The 21,509-nt window shown below is 41.1% G+C and overlaps 1 protein-coding gene across 3 annotated transcripts in view; it reads right to left on the reverse strand.

The window, feature by feature from the left end:
- Magi2 (membrane associated guanylate kinase, WW and PDZ domain containing 2) overlaps positions 1-21,509 on the reverse strand; it is a 1,650,859-nt gene that overhangs the window by 52,462 nt on the left and 1,576,888 nt on the right. For all 3 annotated transcript variants that reach the window (XM_029562367.1, XM_008830783.3, XM_008830782.3), the window contains one exon: positions 10,226-10,364. In XM_029562367.1, coding sequence (XP_029418227.1) covers positions 10,226-10,364 — 139 coding nt within the window. The remainder of the gene's footprint in view (positions 1-10,225; positions 10,365-21,509) is intronic.

A 21,509-nucleotide genomic window follows, 5' to 3' on the forward strand; every position in this document is an offset into this window, starting at 1 on the left:
TGCTTTCTAGGAAAAAATTTAAAGCAGAAAAAATTGCAACAGCATAACATCTTGCTGTTCTACCCGCTGCTCACCTGCCATGGCTGTGCTTTCAATCCGATCTTGTAACACTGGTTGAATCAACCAATAACCTCTTAGTCTATGTCCAGCTCAGCTGATGGGCTGCAGTCCTTTACTCACACAATCAGGGGCACTAGAAATTCTGAAATATTCAGGTCAATAACCTCTAAGAGACAAGTCCCCAGGAGAAGCCTGCCACACCTGCTACTGTGCTCTCTACTGATGCATGTGAGGGATGGGATATGTGTTCACGATGACGGTAGTGTTATCAGGAGAGCTGAATCCATGGAGTTTGGACATATTGTGGCCTGTTCCCTTCCTTGTCAGAGTCCACTGATAATACTCCCTATACACACACCCTGCATGCAGCTGTGGATCTGTGTTCCAGGCACAGAATGAGCCAGGACTCCACACTGGTTTCAGATGTGATTGCAGGTGTTTTTCCTAGCACGGTGTGTGTGCATGAGGGAAGGGCAAGTCCAGCAGGAGACCTACCTAACATGTTGGGTTAAGCACAAAGCAGACCCTCTCTGTGGAAAGGAAGTCAGTGCTTCACAATGACTGTCGTAAATAGAAATTAAATTTCAGGATTTATTAATTGAGTTTACCATTTAGCCCTGCCAAGAAGCAAGTAATATTGTGAGAAAATGATCAAGCAGCTTCAGTGTCACACAGCGAAAGCTCTCATTGGGTTTAAGGATGGCCTTTCTTAGGCTTGAAAACATATGTGTTAGGAAGCCACACACCCAGAAGGTGAAACAGAAGGGCCCAGAACGCAGTGGAGGTGTACACTGTGAAGGCAGAAGTGGAAACCACACTGTAGCAGGCATATTTAATGCACACACTACTAGTTATCTGTGCCCAGCCCTAAAACCTACAGTCCTGTTAAGGCCGGGGTCACCATGAATTAGAGTGTATGCACACTGAAAAGACCAGGGCTCTTTCTACAGGAATATAAAAGCAAGCAAGCAAGCAAGCAAACAAGGTTTGAGTTATGTAACAATTGTTTGGTGTTAAGCCTGTGTTTGTTAGTTTTGGTTTTATCTAAGCAGCACATGAAGAATGTGTGATTCTCAAAGTTTAGACATTTTCTTACAATTAGACCATATAATTCAAATCCAGAGTTAAGACCATGTATGATTTTTGTCTTTGGTCCCAACTGAGAAAATTCAGTTAAAATAAACATTGAGTCTTAATCAGAACAGGACATCAGAGCAACACTAAGCAAGATCTCATAGGCTGAGTTTGTGGATAACAAAAATCTAGGCTTATGGCAAGAAGGTAGAGACAGAGAAGGATGACTGGTTCCCAGGGCTTAGAAGGGAGGGAAGATGAATCTGCAGAGCACTGAGGACTTTCAGACAAGTTAAAATGCTCTGTATGATACTGCAGTGGTGGGCAAATGTCATCATTTACTTGTTCCAGTCGCAAGTGTGTACAGCACTGAGGATGAACTCTAATGCAAACCATGGGCTTGGGGTGATAGTGATATGTTAAAGTAGGTTCAGCATTCTTAACAAAAGTGCTACTGTGATGGAGATGCTGACAGTAGGGAAGACTCCCTTGTGTTGGGTTTGGAATCATGTGAGAAGCATCTGTACCTTGTCTCCAAATTTGCTATGTGCCTAAAACTGACTTAAAAAGTAATTTAAGACGGGATATAGCGCAGTTGGTAGCGTGTTTGCCTAGTATGCATAAAGCCCCGGGTTTAATCTCCAGCACTGCATAAATGGGGCATGGTGGTACATGCCTATACTTCTAGCACTTGGAAGATGGAGGCAGGAGGAGGATCAGAATTTCAAGGTCATTCTTTGCTATATAGTGAGTTCAAGGCCAGTCTGGGATATAAGACACTGCATCAAGAAAAAAAAAAAAAAGAAAGAAAGAAAAAAAAGAAAGAAAGCTGGGGTTTAGGGACTGGGGAGAGGGCTCAGTGGGTAAGAGGACTTTTTGTACAAGCATGAAGACATGAGTTTGGGTCCCAGCTCCTAAGTAAAAGGCCAGGAATGGCTCTGTGGTTCCTGAACTCCCAGCACTGTGAAGGTTGGAGATAGGAGGATCACTTAGGCTTGCTGGCTGCCAGACTAGCTCCAGGTTCAGTGAGAGACCGAGTCTCAAGTGAAAAAGGTATGTCCTCTTCTGGCTCTCATACACATGTGCATAACACACACACACACACACACACACACACACACACACACACACATACACACACACACACACTGGATTTTATAGTGCTCTGATTTAAAAATTACAACTGGTGAGTTGTTGGGCCTGGGAAAACTAGTACAAGGCAGTGGGGCCCACCTGTGCCCTCTGAGGTGATGCTTTGAGATTTGGTGTCTGCTGATTGTGCAGTGGCTTGGACCTATCAAGAATGTGTCTCAAGGTATTGACTTTGCTTTGAGAACCTGGACAGAAAGGCTTTGTTGGTAAACTCCTAGAGATCAAACCCTTTTCTGCAATGCCTTGATTTCTGGACAAAAGATAACCAGATAGTGGTAAAAACAGCACCAACTTCCTTTTTTTCAAAAAAGTATTTATTTATTATGTGTATGAGTATACTGCCTGCGTGTGTCTAAGTACATGTGTGTCATGCAATGCCTGTGGAGGTCAGAATTAAGGTGTCGAATCCCCTGTAACTGGAATTACAGATGGCTGTTAATCACCATGTGGGTGCTGGGAATTGAGCCGTCTCTCCAGCCCCAGCACCAACTTCTTAACACGTGTAGCTGAGGGGTTAGAAGCTTGTTTTGAATCAGCATGCTGAGGCTGTGAACCATGGGGCCAGAATCTTTACAAGGAGAATGGAAACTGCTCAGGTTGAACAAAAAAGCAGGAGACAGAAGATGAGCGAACAATAAGAAAATTTAGTCTCATTTCTTTTTCTAAGTTTCAATAGCTGCAAGTCTTAGAATGGGGAGTGACTCACTAGATGGGGCCAGAGAGGGAGCAAGCTCTTCCTTCATAAGAGAAAAATTCAGCATCTCCAGGGCATAGGAGTCTCTGATTCTGCTGAGATGACACTTAAAAGTGCACAGACTTGGGGCTAGTGAGATGGCTCATTGGGTAAAAGCACTTGTTGCCAAGCTTGATGACCTGAGTTTGATCCCTGGAGCCCACAAGTTGTCCTCTGACTTCCACATGTGTGCCATGGCACACATGCATGCACACACATGTATAAATAAATGTAATAAAAATTGAAAAAATTGAGTCTTGGTATCAATGGATTCCTTCAGATTCACCAGAGCACTTAAAAGGTTAAAATCAGTGTCCTAAAACATGTGAATGTGTGTGTGTGTGTGTGTGTGTGTGTGTGTGTGTGTGAGAGAGAGAGAGAGAGAGAGAGAGAGAGAGAGAAATTATTGCAGTGCTGGGCAGTGAACCTAGGGCCTCACCCATGCTAGGCAAGTGCTCTCTCAATAAACTTAGTCTCAGATTTTTTTTCTAACTTTATTTTAAGACAAGGTCTCCCTAAATTTCCCAGGCTGGCCTTGTGCTTGTGTGCTTGCTTAGTAGCCTCAGCTGACCTCGAACTTGCAATCCTCCCATCTCAGCCTCCACAGTAGCTGGAATTCCAGGCCTGCAACACCAGACCCCTGATTTGTCTTAAGGAACAGTTAATTATTTTCCCTTTTCCACAGCATGGAATTTAATGCACCTCCACCTTCAATCCTGCCCTGTAGTCTTTACTCCCTATCTATTTCTCTGTTGTGTAAGAAACATTCTCTGGAATTTGTGACTTCCATGAGGTCCATTCCCATTTCACAGTATTTATGAGAGTGTCCATTGAGCTAGCTGCCTTTGCTCATGGACTTCTGTGGAAAGCAGCCCTCTCGTGGTCAAGCTGAGCTTCATGTTGGGGCAAGGACCTCAAGCACACTTTTCAGGAAGGGCTGCTGGAGGAGCAGGAATCTTTTTTAAAAATATATTTTATTTATTATTTTTATTTTATGTATATGAGTGTATTGCCTGCATGTGTGTAAGTGCGCCTGTGTCATGTAATGCTCATGGACATCAGAAGAGGGTATAAGATCCCTGGAACTGGAGTTACGGATAGTTGTTAGCTGCTAAGTGGGTGCTGGGAATCAAACCTGGGTCCTCTGAAAGAGCAGCTAGTGCTCTTAACTGCTGAGCCATCTCTCTAGCACCAAGGAGAAGAAATCTTTAGGTTTTTATGGGAACTCTTCTCAATGGGGCTTGGGAAAGATACTTCTCAGTTCCCTTAAGATTTTTTTTTTTTTTTTGTCTTTTGTCTTCCCTGTAGCCCCAGCTGGCCTGGAACTCACTATGTAGGCCAGGTTGACCTTGAACTCACAGAGATCCTCATCCTTCTGTTAAGATTTTTGTTTTGCAGATTTTTTTTTTGTCACTATGTGTATGGTCTAATATATCTTATTAATCTTTAATCATTAACAAGTGAGGACTTGTATGTGATATTGGTGTGTTTCAATATACCCTTAAAGAGAAAACATGCATATTGGAAATCATGTAAGAATATGTAAGAAGTATTATTATAGCTCATGATTTTCAATAAAACAACGTGAAGAAATGGGATTTCACATTCTCCCTACAAACACTTGCCACCTGGGGTTTGGGGTGCATACTGACTAGGGAAAGGACTTTCAGGGTGGGTACTCTTTAGCAAGACTGCTGCCTCTGGCTCTATGAGCCAAACTCTGAGTTTATGCTAGATAATCTCTGGCTTGCCTAAAGGCTGCAGCGTGATGCAACCAGGCTCAGGTTCTGCCCAGCAGCCTGTCCCACAGGGTGCTCTATAATTTTCTCTTACTCAGCAGTTGTTCTTGAGTGATTTGTGGAACTGTTCATGGAAAAGGAAGATATACTCGACCACGAATGTCAGAACATGAAATTAAATTTCAGAATTTATTACTGAGGCAAGTCACCTTCTGCCCTGTTGAAAAGTCAGGTGAAGTAGTATAAAGGCGATGAAGCCATTCACACTGGGCCCCGGCCCTGGGTGACAAGGCCCTGGGTGACAAGTGCGGTGGGTTCCTGACCTGGCCGATAGCCATGGCAGGGGAAGGGCAACGAGCAGTAAATTTGTTAGATCAACTCTGGCTCACTAACTAAGAATTCATAATTCAGTTAGGGTCTGAGTGGAGATGCACCTATACTTGCAAGTCCTTCCTTCAGAAAAAATACAAGTTATTAGCTTGACTGTTACAAAGGAAATGCTTAACAGAAGAGGCCCAAGTGCTCTTCAAGAATTCCTAATTCTCTAGAAGTACTTATTAAATTCTATGAATAATTAATAAGCTCATTTAAATTTTTTCCTGAGAGCAGTCCCTCTGAGGCTTCTTCAATAGTTGCCACTGTTAGAAACTGCCTTTACACCTGTCCCATCCCTGTTCCCACCCCCCCAACGTGGGACTGTCAGCTTCCTGAGGGCAGTACTATTTCTCACCTTCAGTGCCTGCAAAGTGCCATGCGCATAGTAGGTGCTCAGCAAGTGTTGGTTTGGATGAAGAACATTAGTTTATATAATCAATAACATCCATCTCAGGACCTGTCCCAGGTGTAGTATTTGCTAAGAGCATATTTTCTGGAGTTTATCTTTGATCAGAGGATGGAAGAGATTGCTGGCCAAAAAATTATAAGACTATGAAAGTATGCTTATAATATTTATTCGACAGTATATATAATTATTATGAAGAATGTGCAAATAAGGACTGTTTACTACTATCCAACTAAAGACAAGTTCTGTCTGAATAGGTGTTCTGATACGCTTGTCTTAAGTCAGAGGGAGACTTCTAACAACTACTTGGTCCACTCATTTCTTCAGAAATAGCTACTGACTCAAGCGGATTCTTTTCTTTACTTAGAACAGTTTTATTATACATATCAAGATCCTAAAGCTCATTGGGACTCCAACTGACAACTGCACAGCCTTCAGTGTTCTGCACAAAAAGACCTGCCCTGATGCTCTTTGGGAGAATGACCACTAAGACTGAAAAGTGTATTGGTTTTATTTCAAGTAGGGAATATTCCAGAGGGAAATAGTCGACTTTGATGTGAAATACTAAGGGATTTTTTTCATCCAATGACACCTCTGTTTACTTTGGCCCTGGCTGGACAGCTGGGTTTGCAAATCAAGTATGTATAGGCTGCATACCTGACCTTGAATGTTAATGAAGGACACCTGTTCTTCAAGGCCATCAGCTAATCTGTATAATTTATTCCTGGGCAGTTTAACATCCAGGGTACCTACTTCCTCTTCTCCTAACCTTTTAAAGTTTAATTTGAAGAGCAAAACAACCAGTGCTGAAGAGTGCATGTCTTTGGGTGCTCAATTTTTGAATATTCTCAGTAGGTGGAGAGAAGTATCTTCATTCCTGCCAGTGGCTGAGAGGCACGTCGGGGAGGAGGTACACTTTCCACTCAGTTTATAATCAACAAAATTTTATCCTGAGGACTACACTTGAAGTACCCATCTCCTGAGTTTCTCTTTCAAGGATTTGACTGTAAAAACAACTTCTTCTTCAAAGCTCTTATCATTTTCCAACTCCCTCTGCACCTGCTCTACAGCCTGTGTGTAGCCATGACATGTGCATCCACGCTTGTTGATTTATGCCTCTGAGTTGGCTGAGGTGTCAGTCTTATGGTAATGATGGCTGGCTTGTTTGCAGTGTATTTATTCCTTTCCTCAGCTCACTTGGAGTCGCACCGATTTTGGTTAGTCAATGATCTGACAGATTGCCCTTCGTATTTAAAAAAAAAAAATTTCAATTGTACCCGTACTTATCTCTCTGTCACAGATCACTCTAAGAACTCAGAATGGCAGCTATGCATTTCTTTTGAATGAGATCAGCTTTTCCTTGACAAGTCCCCAAGTCCAGATAAGGGTCCCACTTCAAAGCTGCTCTGAATCCTGGGTTCTATAGGTATCAGAGGGAACGCTGGTGGAATCACTTAAAACCTGGCACCCATGTTTCCCAGGCTGGCTTAAGCCCCAAAGTTCCCTAAGAGGTTAAGTATATCTCCAATGGATGCCGATGACTCCCTTTAATGATCTCTTAAGGATTATGACAAGTTTAGGATTTTGATGGGCAAACTAAGGAAACATGCAGGTTTAAGTTAATACTTGACAGGAAAAATACCAGGTTTTCTGTGATTAGCGTATCTCTGGAAAAAACAGATTATATTCTTGCTTCTATCTCATGATGAATGCAAGTATTTTCTTTTGTTGTGACTTGTTGCTGTTATTCTCTTTGGAGCATTTTATTACAATGCACTCTAGTTTATCTTGAACGAAATATTAAGTTTCACAGCATGGTCTAATTCATACTGATGTTGGAGGAACTGTGTTTCTCAGCCATAGGCACTGCTTGTATGTTGAGGTCATTTACACAGTCACAAAGGTGGCCACCTCTTTGGTTTGTTCCTGATGCAGAGCAGAGTTAACCCAGCAGGCTTGAGAGCACTCTGCTTAGAAACTCCTGCTTGCGAGGGTGGTCCTGGGCTGGTGTCAGGGAACGTAACTGGCAAATCATCCACTATGCTAATATAAGCCTTGTACTAAATGACAATTGCACCTCATTTTACTTTAAATGCATATAGAAATGACATGGTTGTACTGAAATGAACATCTGTTTTCCTTCCCAGGGGTCTGGCATTTTGGTATGTGCTAGACAGAGGCTCCCTGTATGACCTGCCCCAGTGAAAATCATGTGTACTGAGTGGCTAATGAATTCCCTGGGTCCACTGCTAAATTTTTACTGCCTGGGGCAAAGTATACTCTGGGTGACTCTTCATAGGAGGGAGTGTGAGTGTAAGAAAGCCTGCATGAGGATGCATTCAGGCACTGCCTGGATCTTTGTCCCATGTGACCCCACTATGTAGCTGCACAAAAATATTCTGTGTCCCAGGAGCCCTCCTAACCAATCTCTGAATGAAGGAGTCCTCTTGGATGCCCTTGAGCCCTACCATCAGTTGCTATGAAATTCCAGGAAAATCACTGGATGTCAGGCATTCTCATCTAAAATGCCTAGCTGATTTCCAGTCTCCTTTGGTTTCTTGCATGTCATTATGTATTGTTGAGTGTAGCAGTTCCTGAAGAACTAATGTGTGCTTAGTGTATGCCCATCCTTCTACTTCCCCAGAGGGCATTCATTCCTCTAATCTATTTTCTTTTGCTTCATCATCTCTAAACTTATTTTACTGTCAAAATCCATGTCTAATGACAAAGGCAGTCAATAAGCTCCAACATTATCAGCAAGTACGACTGAATACTTAGTTTAGAAAAATATATACTCAGAAAAAAATCTATAATACTGCAAAAGCTAGTCACAGTATTGACAAGTAGACTCTCAGAAGTGTGCTCAGATATTTAAAAGTTCTCTGTATTGGTTAACTTGAGAATTTGGATGATGTTAAGAATGAAATAGTATTGACTTGTCTTGGACTTGTGTCTTGTTCCAAAATGTGTCTTTATGTTTTCCTCAAGGTGATTTATGGTATAATGCATAACTATGAGGCAGTATTATTTTAACTTCTTACTGCTTCTTACTAAGCAGTTAGCCTGGTAGATATTGGAAGTACAGACCAAACACTGTGAATTCTACAAAGGAATGAGAAGCTGAGGACAGTGGAGCAGGTCAGAGCAACTTTTTAAAGATTCACTTGTTTGACCATTAAGAACAACAGTAACTCTGAAATTCCTTGCTAGAAAATAGTCAAGTCTTGCCATGGGGTGAAACACACCTTTAAAATAGGGTATATTTTTGGAGTGATAGAAGTTCACAGGTCACTTCGATATTTATTGAATCAGTTAATGCTCTAGGATGTAAAACATTATTCTATTTCAGGAGTTCAGATTCTTCCCAAAGGGATAAACATTGGTACCATTTACTAAGCCTATACTTATTGCTAATATTAATATTTAAAATATTTTATTAGATCCAAGCATTGTGGGTGGGAACATGGGATAAAAGTATTTCCTTGGGCACAGAGTAGGCCCTATAAGAAATTTCTGGATACTTTCCACTCACCCTGAGGGCCTGCTAGCTCTTTATGAAGTGGCATATGAACATATGGGTATGTCTCTGAGGGCCTCTGATTTCCAGATTTCAGCTAAATCCAGGGCACTGATCTGTCCTACCAAGAGTCAGTTATTTAGATAGCAAATGCAAACAGCATTATTTTAAAGGGAAGAACACATTTTAGAAATTCTTTTGGGTAAGTTAGGGAGGAGTGAAAATGAGTTACCTTATCTTGATCAAGATGTGAAGTCACTGCTCCAGCCTGCGGCTAGGTCCTGTCTCTACCCAGAATAGTGTTATCCGCACTGTTCTTCACTGATACCTGCTTGTCTCTGATCTGAAGATGTTTCTATTTTAACTTATTTCTCAAAGTGCTAGTGACAGAACCCAGAAGGCTTTGTGTTTGTGTGTGTTGCCACTGAGCTACATCCCTAGGTCCTGAAAAATATTTTTAAAGACCAACTCAGGTTTTGATGTTTGTCATGTAAAGACCACTTGGCTATTTCTGCTATACTAGTTACACTGTTGATGATGCCTGTAATAGGCTTCTGGGAAATAACACCTTTAAAGATTTTTGAAGGCAAACTATGATTTAAAATGCACTTTAAAGCATTCCTTAAAAGCATATGGAAACAACATAGGAATGAATTTTTGGAACAATCTCCAAATGCCAAGGAAGTGCAGCCATACCATGAGCTGAAGTTACCATTTTAAATTCCACAACTTGAAGATTCATTCTGTCTTGTCTACCGGCCCAATTTACTAATCCTACAGGATGGTCTGATGCAGTCATTATTTTAGGCAATAATCGGTAAATTACTGCAGACTCAAATGAACAGAGTATTATTAAATTATAAAGGTTCTAATATATAAGTGGCTCTGCACTCTCTCCCTGCACACTCAGAGATGCCCTGAAAGCTCACACATTTGCTACTTTAAACATTTCCTAGTTGTAGGAGCAAAAAAAAAGAGCACACACACACACACACACACACACACACACACACATCTTGGTCTTAAGTAGACGTGTGCTTATCTATCTATTGATAGTAAATATGTATGCGATATAAAAAGAGAACTGATGCAGCTTTATGAAAAAGCTTGGGCATTTGTAATATACAGAAAAAGCAGAAGAGAGGCAAAAATGAAAGGGTGAAACGCACCATACTCTGGGACTTGCCCCGTGCCTCGCTTCAGCAGCAGCCTCACTCTTCTTCCTCCGGATTTGATGAGTTCTATTGCTCTGGCGTGTGTCATATCCCTTGTGCTTTCCCCGTTGATTTCAATGATCTGATCTCCTACCTGATAATTAAAGAAAAATTAAATCAGGCAAAGTGGTTTCACTTAAGCTTCATTTCCAATAGATTCAAATAGCACTCCTAGAAAACTCATTTCTTAAGAGCATCTAAACTATCTGCCTGTCTTGTAGAAGAGGTTAATCCCTGGCTGCATCCTGAATCTGCAAACTTTATCAACTTTATTAAACCATAGAGGCTGGAGATGTGCTGTTTATAATTAATCAGGATGGCAGAGGCTATAGGTAAATTAATTGGCATTAAAAACTTAGACAATAGGCCGGGTGTGGTGATACACTCCTTTAATGCCTACACTCAGGAGGCAGAGGCAGGCGGATGTCTGTAAGTTTAAGGCCAGCCTGGTCTACATAGTGAGTTCTAGGACAGCTGGGGCTACAGGGAGACCCTGTCTTAAAAACAACAACAACAAACAAACAAACAAAAAACTTAGAAAATAGGTCTGAAACCACAATTCAAAATAACCTTTGTTTGAAACAAGAAGTAAATATTCTTAGATGTTTTCATTGAACATATTGCCAGCTTTTGGCTTCATGCAGTATCCAATTTAGCATATTGGAAGGAATGATTAGTTTTTGTGCTTCTCTGAGAATTTTTGTTATGCATCATTTAAATTTCCCTGGGTGCTATTGCAATATCTCCTTCATTGTAAACAGTGGCTAGTTGATATTCAAGTTAGGTGATGAGTTTACTATCACCATCCACTGAATTAAAAATGAGAGCCTTTATCCTCCACATGTGACTAATACCCTTGTTTGCTCTTTGCCATGCTCACACCTGGTTGCCAGGAGCTGTTTGGTTAAACATAATTCCCTCTGAAATTGTCAAAAATGCCTGCGCTCCATAAGCAGTTCCCATTTAGCCTTTGTGAAAAGAGGTTCTGATAAAATGAGCTCCAACCCTGAACATATCCTGCAACTCCCACAGGACCATCACTGCCAGAGAGTTTGAATTAAAACATATCCTGTTTCAGTGCAAGTTACTTAAGACAAAATAGCCAGGAGTAGCACGAGTTGCTGTGCAAAAGTCTGTTCTAGACGGATTCCTTAAACACAGCAGGTCTCAGTGTAAAAAGCTGACAGAAATGAGAAAACTCTATAGCCAAGTGGGTTCTGCAGGGCTGGGCAAGAACAAAAAACAGACAGTTACCATCACAATGGCAAGAGGCCATTGCAGTGAGACCCGCAATGCTTGCCCTATCAAGGAAGTGCTATCTCTATCTAAACGGGACTCTTTAGGGGACTCTCACCATTTCCAATGTCATGAGTCAGGATTTCCCTTCCTGTGCCTTGATAATCTTTGGAGGCCTGGGTTGGGGCAGTGGCAGAGGATGTGCTCACTGCTATACCTTATTCCACAGAAGAACCAGGAAGACAGGACTACATCTGTTTTAAAGCTAACATCTTTCTTCAGGTCCCCTCAATTGTCCCCTTTCCTATAGGCAGCTGTTAGATTCTGCAGCAGAGTAGCTTGCTGGAGGCTGTGCATCTAAATTACTAGCAAAAGTGGATGCTTCTTTCACCCCAAGCAGTCTACTCACAACAGAAACTTCATGACATGCCATTAAATTAGAGAAAACTAAGGCTTCAACTAAGTTACATAGAGAGTATTCTTGGATCCACTTTCTTCTGAGCTTCTGACTTACAGCCAACTGGTTACTGGACATCTTCACCTTGATGCCCTACAGACAGCTCCAACATAACAGCAGCAGATGGAGCTTATTAACCTTCCCCCAAAGCATTTTCTCCTCTTAGTTTCCAATCCTAGTCAGGGATACTTAGGCAGAATAGAAAGACAGGGAAAGTATGGGGGCACAGGAAGAACAGGGAGGGTCTCATCCAGGAGTCTGGTTCATGCTTCACCAGCTGAGAAACAAGAATTCCAACACAATTAACACCATTTGCTTAAGGCATTTCTTTCCTCCTAGTTGTAATGCAATTTTCTAGGAATCTCATCAGAAGCCATATTTATACTAATACACATATCCTAACCCCCTGTGCAATCCTGGTGGCTCCTGGTTTTACCTTATCAGATTATAATCCTGTCCAAGGCACAACTGGAGCCACCCTACAATCTCACTTGTTAAAAAGGAAGAAAAGAAGAAAAAGCTTCTCAGTGTTCCTTTGAGATATAACCTGAGAGCCATCAAAAAGGTACATGTGTACTGCTAAGACACTTGACTGACTCTCCCTTGAGGAGCCTGTACACTTCCGCAAGTCTTATTTTTTCCCCATGTCTCTCTTTCTCTTAACTCTCTTGCTTAAAAACTCCATTTAAAATGTCTTTTTAAATGACTCTTTGAAAGCACATATCTATGCTCTCGGGTATGTTCTAAGCTTCACCCGATCACCTTTTTATCTTTCATAAACCCAACTCCGCCTCTTATTGTCTCATTCTGATATTCTTTTCTGTGTTGAAGCCAAGAATCCCGGCTTTGCCTTTTGTCCTTAAAAGATTAAGGAAATATCTCAGGCTGCTGAGGGTAACAGTGTGGAACTAACTATCCTCCAACCTTGACACCACCTACAGGTACCACATTCATGCAAGCTAGATGTGGGGGATCACTCTGGACTCCTTTTTTTAAAAAAAGGTTTTATGGGCTGGAGAGATGGCTCAGGGGTTAATAACACTGGCTGTTCTTGCAGAAGAGCTGGGTTTGAATCCTAGCACTCACATGGAAGCTAACAACTGTCTATAACTCCAGTTTCAGGGGATCTGACAGCCTCTTCTGTCCTCTGCAGGCATTGCAGGACACTGGTGCACTTACCTTCATGCATGCAATACACACATACACACACAAAAAAACAATAAAATATTTTTAAAAAAGGTTTTTTTTTTTTTTTTTTTTTTTTTTTTTTTTTTTTTTTTTTTGTGTGTGTGTGTGTGTGTGTGTGCACATATATATGCAGGTGACTGTGGAGGCCAGGAGAGGGTGTCAAACTCCTGGAGCTGGAGCTACAGGAGGTTGTGAGCTGCCAGATGTGGGTGCTAAGAACTGAACTTTGGTTCTCTGCAAGAGTATCTGATCTTACCTGTTGAGCCATCTTTCCAGCCCTTGGACTCCTTTTTAAAATGCAACTTCTCCATCTGTTCCTACCCTCCCATTGCTTAATTTAATTCAGGTCTGTACTTTTCCAGCCACTGTCTGCTTCTAATTCTCACCACAGGCATTCTTCTAAGGGAGAAAAGTTATGCTGATCCTCTTTGCCTGGCTGATGCCTTTAAAATTAACCCCAAATTCCTGATTAGCACAATAAACTCAGACAGTTCCCTAGATAGAATGCTCCCAAATCTTGGGATCTCGTATGTGATGCTCCCTGCCTAGATGTGTTGTTCTACTGTCACCTGGGAGGTCCCTTCGGACACTTCAAAATTCAGCTGAGATGTTACCACCACCGAGTACCATTACCTGACTTTCCCACAGATTTGGTGATTGCTTGACCTTTCTCAAGACCAGATCAAGCACCTTCTCTTCCGCAGTACCTTCCTTAAGCCTATCTACTCAGAGGTATCTGGTCTGTTCATTAGTCATGCTTTCTTACAGAGTTTTGACTCTCTCTCTTCCTTCCTATACTCTGAGTGTCCCTCTTGCTTAAAAACTCCATTTAAAGTATCTTTTAATAAACCCCGACTCTTTGAAAGCACATATCTATGCTCTTGGGTATGTTTTAAGCTTCACCCAATCACCTTTCTATCTTTCTCTCAACACTCTCTACAAACACTTGTTATTTGCCAGAGAGTCTACTGGTGATACAGAGATGAATGCTACAGCTTCCATTTGAAATAAATTCTTAGTCTGGTTGAGGAAGAAGTAAAGATGATAATAAATACTCACCGCATCCTGGCTATGGTAGACGCAGCTATAAAGTACTAAGGGAACAGAAGGAGAGACATCTGTCCTAGAATGATGAATGTAGGGCAGTCAAGCAATACTGCTGGGTGGTGGTAACATCTCAGCTGAATTTTGAGGTGCCCATAGGGGCCTCCCAGGTGACGGTGGATCAACACATTTTATGAGGGAGCATCACATACAAGATCCCAAGATTTGAGAACATTGTATCCAGGGAACTGTCTGAGTTAATTGTTCTAATCAGGAATTTGGGGTTTATTTTAAAGGCATCATCCAGGCACACTTTAAACAGGGAGTAATCTGATATGGAAGGAAAGCCATGGGTAGACACTTTCCTAAATGAAGTGGAGAAGTGGCAGGCTGACGTGCTGGGCTGAGTTGAGGGCTGCCACATTAGTCACTCAAGTGAGACCTTAGAGATGCTGGGGTAGGAGATGATGGGGTAAATGAGGGAGAGATTGGGTTCCATTGAACTGTGTAACTGGTATGAGGTATAATATGTATTTATGAATGAATTGTTTGCAATAGCTCATCTTAAGAACTGACCCCCATATCAAACCCTGACAGCCATCATTGCCTGGAGACACTGTGTCCCAAGGTGATATTTCAACACAAAATCATGTGTAAGGAGAAAGAAGGTGAGGGGGGTCTTGGGCTATGTCAGAAATAGTAACTTTCTTTGCTTTCTGGCCCCATACTTAAATACAGCAAGACTTAGAAGCATTGATGTCTTCATTTTCTTTTGTGTTTGTTTTCCCCTTTCCCATAGAGCTTCTGAGAATTAAGGGAGAAGTAGCATGAAAGAGAAGGAGAGGTTTGGAAAACTGAGAAGTAGAAAAGCTGAGGGCCTCAAGAGCTGCACAATGGTTGGGCTGATGTCCCCTGTGGAATTATTTTCTGTTTTTTTTTTTTTTTTTTTTTTTTTTTTTTTTTTTTTTTAAGTCACTGGCCTACCTCATTGAGTGGTATTTAGAAAACAGGGTCTCCCTGTATCCCCTGCTGGCCTGGAACTCACTATGTAGACCAGGCTGGCCTTGAACTCACAGAGATCGGCCTGCCTCCCAAGTGCTGGAGGCTTAAAGGTATGCCCCACCATGCCTGGCTGGGATATTATTTTCACAGAGTTCCCAGGAGTCTGAGTTGCTGCTTTGCTCAACAGATTTTCATAATTTCAGTGTTCTATGTAGGGTCTCCTCAGAGGGGGCAGAGAGCAACTTTAATACCAGTTGAATCCTAATCTAAGAGCTTTCAATCTCTCCCAAGTCCCCTTCTCATTTCAGGGTATCAGTGAGGGACAGGCTGCTCATCCCCCCTCCACACTCTCTCTCTGTTGCATGTGTGTATGTTTTTGAGTGTGTGCATGTGCGTACTTGCATGCAGAGGCCAGAGAGGTCTTTCTCAGTTGTTCTCCACCTTAGTTTTGAGATAGGGTTTCTTACTGGATCTGGAGCTCATCTGTTTGGCTAGATCCGCTTGCCAGCCAGCCCCGGGGATCCTCCCGTCTCTACCTCCCCAGCACTGGGATTACAGGTACATACTCTGTGCCTGGATGTGTGTGTGTGTGTGTGTGTGTGTGTGTGTGTGTGTGTGTATTTGGGGGGGCGATTGGGGCTCTCAATTCAGGTCTTCATGCTTGCATAGCAAGTACTTGACTGGATTGAGATTTCTCTCTAGCCTCTGATTTCCTTTCTTATTGGGAGCAATGGGAGCCTGGGAGTAGTTCAAAATATTACCAAATTCAGAAATAAAATTTCCTGGAGGTAGAAGTGGCTAGGTAGTAGGATGGAATTGCTTCTGCTCACACTCAGTAATACAAGGTGGTCTGGGCACCTTATGTAAGTGGGCCAATTCAGTTGGAACTAGTGTCAATGCCAATACCTGCAGCCCAGGCCCAGCATCTCCCTGTGACAGTATAAATGACAGAAAGGTTGAATTTTCATTTTCATTCCAGTGCCATTTTCTGCATAATCATTTTAGCTGGAACTCTTTAAATAAATGAGGGATGTGACTTCTTTCATTTTCATCCTCTTAATACCTGTCTATATAAAAAGATGGACTTGTTGGAGGAGAAGAGGTTCTCTTATTACCTTCTGATCTCATCTAACTTCACTCCAATAGCCTGTGCGTGCCTCAAAAGCATCGTTTTCCTATATCATGATAGGAGAAATGAATATGAAACTCACAGCCCTTTCAGGATGAAGAAAATGACCCACTGTGTCTGAGCCTCTTTCTGTACTGTGTCCACTACAGAACTGTCTTCAACCGAGTTGTGTTACTAAACTGAAACCTTAAAGATTTCTACATGTTCTTAGAGAATTTTAAAATACTATATCCCAGAATTGAGAGAGAGATGAGATGCAGAGGAGGAGGTAGAGAAGGAGGTGGTAGGGAAGAAAAAGAGAAAGAGAAAAAGGCAGGGAAGGAAGGGGGAGGGAAAGGGAGATGGAAAGAGAAAGGCAGAAGCGATTCAGGATCCTGTGTGTGGTGTATAGCTTTGTGTGGGTCAAGGAAATGTCAAATTTAGAGAATTAGTCAAGCAATATAAGAAGATTTCTGTGCATTCATTTTCTCTTATGGAAGACATACTTTATCTGTGGTCCTCTTGGGAGCAACTGACAACCTTTAAGTAAAGCCGTATCTTGAGGCAAGGTAGGCCGAGATGCCTGTCGCCCCGCGGCATAGCCTAGTACGTTCTACATTTTCACTCATCCATTCCGGTTTGTACATAATGATGGATTTTTCTTTGATGAGAGTATAACCAAATCTTTCAACTTGCTTGAGGCTTTGTAGATCAATTTTTTTCTCTTCTTATTAGAAGGCCAGGGCAGGTAAAGGTTAATGTTCAGAATTTAAGTGATTAATAATTCAGGTGGTAAAAAAACTAAAACTAAATTCTATACTATCTGCATACATACACACACACACTTTTTTTTTTCTGAGACAGAGTCTCACTGTGTTATTCAGACTGGCCTTCAACTCTATCCTATAACCTTAGTCTCCCAAGTAATGAGATTATAGGCATGCATAACCACACCTGGCTCTGCATGCATTTTTGTAGACAAGTCATATAGCAAGTATTTGGTGTGAGCTCAATAAACTCTTTATAAGAATTTTACTAAGTACAGGATTTATTTCAGCCTGTCATCATCTTGACCATCTTCATAAAGCAGGCTGTTATCAGTTACTTGCCCTCATTTGACAATTGTACCACAAGAACATGTTTTGCATGATTGTACATAAATGAAATGACTCTAGATTACAGTTCAATATGAGGAACTGGGCTTCTTTAGAATATTATACTGATGAATAACAGTCTCTATTCCTTCTTTCAGGAAGGACTTAAGGTGGGCCATACTTGTGTGTAACTTTCTCAGGTCACAGCTCAATGTCACCATAATTCATCACTTTACAGGCTGGTTTCTCCTGCTAACCCTGTATCCCTCATGGATAGGAAGCACAACCTATTGTCTTTCTGTCACTTACACCAGCTACACCTCCTGATGGGAAGATCCTCAGTTAACCAGGGTTGCGGCAATGCATGTTTGGTTTGCTTTTCAGTCACTATATAGACTTAAGCCTTGGGGCATTTGCTTCATGTTTTCTGGTAATATGGCAACTCCAGTCAAACCATAACAGTTTCTATAATATTTATAGGGGACCAGATGAGGTTTCCATAATGGTGAACTGAACAAATTGTTAGAGGCAGGTAAAGTTAGAAATGAGTTCTTCTTGAACTTTTATGTATTTCAAAACATTTTAAGATCTATTTTTACATGTATGAGTGTTTTGCCTGTATGTATGTAGGTTCCCTATATGTGAGCAATGACTGTGGAAGCCAGAAGAGGGCATTGAATTCCCTGGCACTGGAGTTATAGAAGGTTACAAAAAGTTGTGAACTACCATGTGCATGCTGGGAACTGAATCTTGGTACTCTGCAAGAGCAGCAAGTGCTCTTAACTACTGAGCCATCTTTCTAGCCCCAGTCTTTTATATTTAATGGCTATTTTCATGATTAGCCTTACTTAGACTTATTATTACTACTTATTATTGTTGTTGTTATTATTATTATTATTGTTATTCTATAGTGCTAAAAATAGAGCCCAGCACCTCATATGTTCTAGGGCAAACACTACCTCTGAGTGGCATCTCTAGTCCCATTAGCGATTACTTACTTTATTTGCAGTAAACATATTTTCCAAGGCTTTACATCAGTGTTTTGTTAGTCATCTCATTTCTCACATTCAGTTTGTAATTGAATTAGATGGATCCAGTTACTTATCACAGGACTTGGCTCTTGCTGTCTCAGCAAAGGACAGGAAGGAGTCCCTCCTATCAACAGGTTCTTCTAGACAGAAAACCTTTAACCCAGTTGCAAACGGAAACAAATGTTTTACAGCACCCAAACTGGGCTAAGGATCTGAACAGAGAGTTCTCAAAAGAAGAAATAAAGATGGCTAAGAAACATCTTAAAAGGTGCTCAACATCATTAGCAATTAGGGAAATGCAAATTAAAACCACTTTAAGAGTTCATCTTACCCAGTCAGATTGGCTAAGATCAAGAGAACAAATGCTGGAGAGGATGTGGGGAAAGGGGAACACTCACCCACTGCTGGTGGGGTTGCAAACTCAGGCAACCCCTATGGAAAGTAGTGTGGTGAACTCTTAAAAATCTAAAAATGATTCTACCATTTGTCCTGGTTATAGCACTCCTTGGCATATAACCAAAGGATCCATCTTATTGCAGAGACACTTGTACATCCATGTTTGTTGTTGTTCTTCTCATATTAGCTAAGAGATGGAAGCAACCTAAGTGTCCCTCAGCTGACGAGTGGAGAATGAAAATGTGGTACATTTATAGAATGTAGTTCTACTCAGTGGTAAAGAAAGATGGAATCATGAAATTTGCAGGTAAATGGATGGAACTATAAACTGTTATATTAAGTGAAGTAACACAGACGACCCCCCCGCAAAAAAAACAGACAGTATATCTTCTCCCTCATATGTGGATCCTAGCACCAAATCCTTATATGTGAGTATGTGACCAGATGCAACTTCAGGAACCAGAATAAGGAAAAGGAACCTGGGAGGTAAAGGAAAAGAGAGAATCTAAGAGAGAAGAACAGTAGGAGACAGGTGTTACTAAGGGAGAGATGGATTATTTTTCTCAGCTAATTTATATGTTGGAAACTGAGACTCTCTCTTTATACTATGTTATGTACAATAAGAATGCTGCAGCATTCTGAGGGCTTACACTAGCTGTGAGTAGATGACCATCTTTTATGTTTTTATTATTTGGGTGTTTACCCTTTAAAAAGATTTAGTTACAGTTCAGAAAAGGTCAATCTTTGTCCTGAGTGCATTGCTCTGTAGAGTATTTCTTGGGATAGACATCCAAATCAGGGGCTGGCTTTGGCACAGATTCAAGGAGAGTTCTCTGCTCAAGAGCCTACATTTATCATTCATTTTTTAAGCCTCTAAATTTAAACGTGGAGAAATATGTGAAATTTAAAGATGATTCAATATTTCAATTGTGGAAGCAGTCGAACTCTAAATGGCTGCTGGGTCTCTTTCTCACCAAAGCTCACATTTTTCCCCATCGAATATTACCAATTCTAATCTTGCATACAGAGAATTTTATTGGATTCTTTCTTCATAAATCTCCTTGCTCTTCCAGGACTTTTAATTGTGCTCGAGGCCCTATTTCCGAGTCTTTTCTTCTGGCTTTGTGCATGTTCTCTGGGTCATTTCTTTGCACCACTCTGAGGATTTGAGAGTGTTTCTCTTTCTATGCCTTTCATAGATGCTGTTTCATTTGTCTGCCTGCCTGCCCTCCTCCTTCATTTCAGTCAGCTCCATCCTACTCATCCCTTAAGACCAACCTCAGCTGTCATGTCATGCAAGAGGGCCTTCTGGGATCCCAGCAGTCTTGGCCGGGTGCCTTTCCTGTGCGTTTCTTTAGAAGAATTGTCCTTTTCCTGGATAATATTGTAAGCTCTCTAAGAGCATGGGCTCAGCCACATGGGAAATATCCATATATATTTGTTTAACAGATGGATGCATGAATGATTGAAGGGAGGGATTTTTTTAGAAGCTGCTTTCTTTTGACTCTATGTTCCTTTTTGTTTAAATCAAATTGAGTTAAGGTTTATAATAAAATTTTACTTTGATTTCATAATATATATCACTTGCCTTGACCCTTATTAAATAACATAAAGCATATATAAATATCTTCTAATTTCTTTCCTTTTTAAAAAATATTTTATTTATTTTTTTAAATTTTATGTGTATGAGTGTATTGCCTGCATGTATGTGAGTGCACCCATATCGTGCAATGCCGCAGAGGTCAGAAGAGGACTTCGGATTCCCTGGAACTGGAGTTAAGGGTGGTTCATAGCCGCCATGTGGGTGCTGGGAATTGAACCCAGGTCCTCTGCAAGAGCAGTCAGTGCTCTTAACCGCTGAGCCATCTCTCCAGCCCCATATCTTCTAATTGCTAATGCATACAAATATAATTGATTGCTAATTGTAATAATCTTCATCATCATCATCATCATCATCATCATGGTAGAAGAGGGAAAGGAACACAGTAGTAAGCTTTGCATACTGAATGTAAGAGGGAAGCCACTGAGCCATTGAGGCTGTATTAAATGGGGAAGTGGGGAAAGCATTGTTTCTCTGGAAATATTACTGAGGTAAAAAAACAAAATAAACAAGCAAGAAAAAACCAACCAACTATTGATTTGTTAAGTACTACCATGCAGGAATTCTTACAGACCACTGATGCAATTTTTATTTTATGATTTTAGAGGAAATCTTTAGGAAGAAAATCTCATCGAATGCTTAGCAGATCATTCAAACCCTAAGTTAAATACAGAGAAATCACCAGGAGTGTGGTAACAGACATGACTGTGAAGACAGAGAGTTTAAAGGCAAGCTGGTTGAAACAGAAATAGTTTCTACAAAGGACAAAAAAAACCCAGTTCCGATCCATTTTCAGATGCTAGTTTGACTGTTCGGGCAAGAAGAGGAGATGACTGGGATGAAATCTTAAAATTATTCGTCTGAGCAAGAACAGAAAGCTCTCGTTGGCAGCTCAGCTGCCAGCCTATGCAGTTGCTCAGAAATCACTTGCGTTAGGTCAGAAAGTCGGTTTCCCTAGTTGATTGAAAAATAAACAAAAAGAAAAATCAGAGAGGAGACTTTCACTGTGGACTTTGTGTAGGCTATCATTTCCCTTCCCTGCATGTAACTGAGAGAAAAAGAAAATATTATTCTGCATCCTTA

Source organism: Nannospalax galili, unplaced genomic scaffold (genome assembly GCF_000622305.1).
Source record: "Nannospalax galili isolate Female #2095 unplaced genomic scaffold, S.galili_v1.0 scaffold312, whole genome shotgun sequence".
Lineage (NCBI taxonomy): Eukaryota > Metazoa > Chordata > Mammalia > Rodentia > Spalacidae > Nannospalax > Nannospalax galili.